We start from the raw sequence: 5,906 nt of genomic DNA on the forward strand, positions 1-5,906 counted from the left end.
ACTAATTACATATTATTATAAATGTAACAACATCCATATAAGAGAAAATAATTTTATTATTATTATAAAATTATTTTATATTAAAATTATTTAATATATCTCCATAAATTATGTAATTAGATGCGATGTGCTTTGAAGAGATTGGATGTCATATAAATTTATTTAGTACCGCCACATTTGTGTCGCATGATGACGCAGTGATTGTGTTGCTCCGTCATTCGTTTGCACACATTGTACCGCTTTGCAGTATGTATTCTTTCGTGGATCTCGCTTTGACAAAGGTCCGGTTTGAGAAGCCGCATTTACATATTTTACTCCGGTAATTTTATGTTGCCACCCACCCAAATAAGGTTTCAAAATCTTTTGTTTTTCAATCGGCAAAGTCATCTTAAAGATATAGAGGTTACTAAAACTCGATTTTTCTTTTATTTATATCGATAATAAAATTATATAAACATACTTGGCGTCATAATAGTTCCGATTTTTTCTAGATAAACTTTTTCAGATTACGATTTCGCATGTACACTATTTAACTTCAAGCATATTTTTCCTTTCATTAATATACATTAAATTAATATACAAGAGGAATGCATTAATAACATTATATTAGTTATAAAAAAATAAAAAATAATTATACATTCTCTTTCTATATAGCTCTTTATTGATTTAATTTTTTAAAAAGTGTTTACATGATACCATTGAATTACAATGTCAGCAAAAATAAAAAATAGATACAATTATAAAAATGTCAAAGATTAAGAGCGCAAACAGTAAGCTGATCTATGCTAATGTTTTTAGTTTTATATACAAATGTCACATACATTTCAACCAATACATTTAGGTCATTATCAATGTTAATATTTAAAATATAATGCTAAAAAAAACGTTCTTAAATCCTATATTTTAAATTCTTTACTTTTATATTACAATTGGATATAATATCCTAACGTCTGTATAATTTACCTCTCGCATCGTTTATTATATACGATTATATACATTAGAAATGTTCTTTTAACATTATGTTTTAAGTATTAACATGATAATGATGATAATGATTTAAATGTATTGGTATCGAAACGTATGTGACATTTGTATATAAAATTAAAAACATTAGCATAGATCAACTTGCTGTTTGCGCTCTTAACTCTTAACACTTTTGTTTTTATACACTTGTACGATAATTATATTGATTAAAAAAGATAAGAGTAGATATTTTCTATATCAATTTTTTAAATATCGTAGTAAAAAAATTTTGAGAAATTGGATTTGCGTTCAATATATTTATATTATAAAAATAAAATTCAAAGGTATTAAATATCATTAAAAGGATATGAGAAAACCAATCTATATTAGAGATCTTTACCACTTTCTATATTGCAGAACATATTTACATTTACAATTCAATTTATAATTCTCAAGACTAATACATTTATAATATTTATTTATATAGTTTTTTTAATTAATATTCGATTTCATATAAAATAAAAACTTGTGTACAAACTTTCCTTCCAACAACAAAATTACAGTAAACAATATCAAATGCATTTAAGATTTACAATTATATTCAAATAATGGAAAGAAATGTATGAAACAAAAAGATCATTAAAAAAGAAATTTAAAATGAAACATATCAAATTAAAGATACTTTTTCATATTTTAGTGAAACTAAAATAAATAGTTCTTATATTGTGACAAAATTTGACAGATGTGATTTAAGTAATTTTAATCAAAGGAAAATGCCGATGACAAGAAAAGTCGAAAACCGGTGGCTCCTTCGAATCTTTTTTATGTCCGTCAGCTAATAACTTCAGTACTACAAAATTTGTCTTTGCTACTTTCAATAGGTTATTTATCTGCAAAACAAAAATAATAATTTAATGGTAAAAATAATATCCTAAAATAATTTATATAGATATAAACTAATGTTTTTATGAACTCACTTCATTTTCTATTAAACTATTTGATGGATAAAGCAACAATGCACGTTCCAACATATTTCTAGCCTGATGAAAATGTCGACAACCGGCAACATATTGCATTTCACTGGTAACTTTTTCCTACAAGAATAAAGCTAATTAAAATTATAATTTATAACTTTTAGGCTAATATTACATTTGTCATACAATAAATTTTTCAAACGTGTTAATTGACTGTAGAGAGATTCTCAAATCTCTCCATCCTATATATCACGCTTAAAATATTTGTCGTATGATAAATGTAATATTAGCCTAAAAGTTATAAATTATAATTTTAATTTAGCCAACATTAAAAACATTTATAGTGCAATTTCTATTTGTTATGATTTTATTATAATTTAAATGTAAAACTTAAGTATTAAACTTACATTTCTTTTATGCATTTGAGCATTTGTCATATCTAGAAATTCTTGATAGTGAACAGGTGGTGGCGTTAATAAAGACGAAAATGGCAATAATCTATGTTCATACCTCACTCGCTCGGAATCAAATTGTATCTCTGGAAGCGGTATTTTTTCATCCATGCGAAAACCGACTAGAGCCTGAAATTTTTTAGAACTTATTATGCAAAAACTATATATTCTTCATTTGCACATTATTTTTAAAAATATAATTTACTTTATAATATCCGCCACATATATTTTGCAAAGCCTGATACATTAATATCTCCAAATTGTATGGTCTTGGTGTCGATTTCTTCTTTTTATTCTTAGAGCTCTTTTTACTTCTACCCTTATGAGTATCATTATGTGAATCCTGTTCCATTAAAAACGTATCAGCTCGTGTAATTGCAGATACGAGCCAGCCATACAGAAATTCATACAAATACCAAAAGATATAATGGTACTCGTGAACCGAATATAACTCAAGTTCGAAACCACTTAACAAATACATGACCATAACACGCAGTGTGTGATATAAAATCCAGGTACCAAAGCAGGCCAAATGAGGCCTCGGCGTATCACTTTTTAAAGATAGAGTGTGTAAATAGCCATCAACTCTCTCTGCCTAAAACATGCATTTTTCAGCCTTAAATTTTTTATGTTAAAACGTATGGTTTAATAAAAATGAGTTAACACTTTCTCTAATATTCTAGAAAACTTTAAATAGAATTAAAAAATAAATACATGTAATAGATAAATGTGTTTTTTTTTTAATGTAGAAAGTAAAATTCTACGAAGAATTCTTACTTCATCTTGTAATGTCGCAAAATCTTCTAATAAATGCGCCAATTTATCTCTTTGTCTTGCCCTATTATGTCCACTAAGCTGCAACAGGTTCCCAAATAAGCTAACACAATGTGATAGAAAGCTATCGACGTATTCCTTAGCTTGGTGATTCTGAAGCAATGTACTTTTTGATAGCAACACGGGTGGCGCAATAAAATTTCGTGCCGCATCTCTCAATACGTCGGCAAAATTGTGTACACCGAATACGCGATTAGTAGTAGGCAAGTAAACAATTTGTAACATAGATCTGGACAATATGCACGGACTATGACGCGAAAATTCTAAAAAAAAGTCCTAAAAAGAAATTTGTTTATTTTTATATATAATCCACTAATAAAGAAATGTTAATGCATCACTAATTACCAAGGCCGCGTGAAATCCAATATGATTTGTGATTTTAGTAACCATTTTGAATCTATTTATCAATTCGACTAAATATTCTAAAGCATCTATTCTTGGCTTAATTTTGGTGTATCGAGGGAACGTCGGTGGCAGCAGTCTTTGGTTTACCATCGGATCAAATCCCATGATATTTGGATGATTAGCTATAAAATCATAAATAATTAATATAATATATAATCATAATAATTTCTTACATAAATAACATTGCTTTTTATATAAGAAAACATTACGTAAATATTCATTCTTTTATAAAGAAAATAAATAACTAATTCCAAATTTAAAAAAAAATTTATATAATGAAGAATATGTTTATGTAATAATATGTCTATGTATACTTACAAATTTCATCAGCCTTTTCTCCGCGAACTACTGTTGAAATCATAATATTAAGCATATCAGAACAATTCGATAACAATCTCTGGCAATCATTTAAATTCTGTTGCAATTGCTGCTTCCGGCCCATCAATGTTAACACTTGATAGAACATTTTCGTAAATCGGATCCTCGCATAAAGTGCTATTCCATCGTTATACTATGAATCAATATTAGTAACAAATGATTAAAAATATAATAAATTAATATTATATATAGAATAGGCACAAAAATATTAAAATTATAGAATAAGATATAATTTTAAGATCTAAATTATGATCTAAACAACAGAAAAAAGAAAATCTGCAAAGAGATTTACCTCTTTCTCAGATTCAACATCGACGAGTTTTATTCGACTTTTTCGATGAAGTTCTTCTTCAACTTCCCGCAACATCGATATTGTTTTTTGTTCCGTAATATCTTGCTGTAATCTATAGCCATATGTAACGCTCTGAAAATCCTCCTCTTCAAATACCAAAGCTTTATTGATGCAATCCTTGATTATATCTATTATCTTATACACTGCATAACAGAAGGTCTTTAAAGGTTTATCTAGTATTTGCTCAGGCTGATGCAAATACAAGTTCGTGAAAACGGTTTGTGCAAGACTGTGACCTTCCAACCAAGATACTATACACGCGTATGTAGAATCTATTATTCCTATAATTTCGGCAGATGTAAAGCTGTCCAATTTGATTGCGCCTGAATCGACCGCCTGGGTAAAAGTGCAAGGCTTGTTGTTCCCTCGATTGCACAACATACCAGCATCCATTTTTGGATCCATCATCTCAATAGCAGACATGGCTTCAAATAATCCAAACAACTCATCATGTAACAGTTCTCCCAGTTCCAACTCTAAATGCAGAATGCAGAAAAATATATTGGCCTTCAAACCAAAAATGTAAAACATTATTATTATTATTTGTAGAAATTAAAAAAGGTTCATAATAATTAAATCTTAAAAATCACTTATATAATAATTAAAGCACTGCGATAGTGGACTAACCCACATTTTATAAAAACAGAGAATAAATATATTTTTATATGATTTTAACTTTAGAAATTAATTGATTTTAACTTTCTCCATTTTTATAAAATGTAGATTAGTCTATATTTTACTTACTTACAGTAAGAGCCCTTGAATTATTTTTTACAGTATATATTCTATAATCTAATGATACACAAATTTTTCTTTTGCTCCCAATCTCTCTTCTTCGATAGAAATTTGACACAGATCATTAATTTTTTCATGATTCATGTAAAGAATAATATAAGAATAATATTATATAAGGATAATTAATTTCAAAAATTAATTATTATAATTTATAAGTGTACGTATATATTTTATAATTTTTTCTATTTTAATACATGTAGTTTTTATACATAATTATTCATTAATGCAAATTAAAAGTAAAAAGGTTTCGCAATCTCCAATAGCTTTTATGTAATCTTTCAAGGAGCACACCCTAATATAATAATTTATGCTACTGATTTAATATTGTATAATATTTAACATACACATTACTATTACACTACACAGTACATATATTGCTACAGTATATGTAATATATATACCATTACACATTATAACTTATACACATATTTATTATACATTTTACATGTAATATGTTTTGTACTTTTTGCTTATATTAATTATATATATTTATGTCAATATATCAAATAGATTCCAATAAATTTAAGGAATGTAAACAGAATAGAAAGAAATAAATAAAAGAAAATCTAATTCTTTTACATTTATAATAACTTATATGTTTAGATTTACTTTCTAAATTTCATTAAAATAAAAAAATAGATATAAATCACATGAATGTTTAATATGGCAAAGTAACATAATTTAGATTGATGAAAACTACATTAATAAAGGTCATAATAATCAAAAATATAATTCACAAAGAATTTACTGACT

The 5,906-nt window shown here is 26.6% G+C and overlaps 2 protein-coding genes across 2 annotated transcripts in view; both read right to left on the reverse strand.

Annotated features, from left to right (window-relative positions):
* The window catches only part of LOC108688184 (IQ and ubiquitin-like domain-containing protein), a 4,871-nt gene extending 4,402 nt beyond the window's left edge, over positions 1-469 (reverse strand). The window contains exon 1 of the mRNA XM_018194331.1: positions 170-469. Coding sequence (XP_018049820.1) covers positions 170-387 — 218 coding nt within the window. The 5' untranslated portion in view covers positions 388-469. The remainder of the gene's footprint in view (positions 1-169) is intronic.
* Positions 470-1,357: 888 nt separating this feature from the next.
* The window catches only part of LOC108688196 (N-alpha-acetyltransferase 35, NatC auxiliary subunit), a 6,496-nt gene continuing 1,947 nt past the window's right edge, over positions 1,358-5,906 (reverse strand). Inside the window, exons 4-11 of the mRNA XM_018194348.1 lie at positions 4,299-4,834; positions 3,947-4,139; positions 3,569-3,750; positions 3,167-3,499; positions 2,595-2,984; positions 2,345-2,518; positions 1,941-2,057; positions 1,358-1,853 (exon numbers count right to left, since the gene is read on the reverse strand). Of these exons, the coding sequence (XP_018049837.1) occupies positions 1,713-1,853; positions 1,941-2,057; positions 2,345-2,518; positions 2,595-2,984; positions 3,167-3,499; positions 3,569-3,750; positions 3,947-4,139; positions 4,299-4,834 (2,066 nt within the window). The 3' untranslated portion in view covers positions 1,358-1,712. The remainder of the gene's footprint in view (positions 1,854-1,940; positions 2,058-2,344; positions 2,519-2,594; positions 2,985-3,166; positions 3,500-3,568; positions 3,751-3,946; positions 4,140-4,298; positions 4,835-5,906) is intronic.

Source organism: Atta colombica, unplaced genomic scaffold (assembly GCF_001594045.1).
Source record: "Atta colombica isolate Treedump-2 unplaced genomic scaffold, Acol1.0 scaffold226, whole genome shotgun sequence".
Taxonomy (NCBI): Eukaryota; Metazoa; Arthropoda; class Insecta; order Hymenoptera; family Formicidae; genus Atta; species Atta colombica.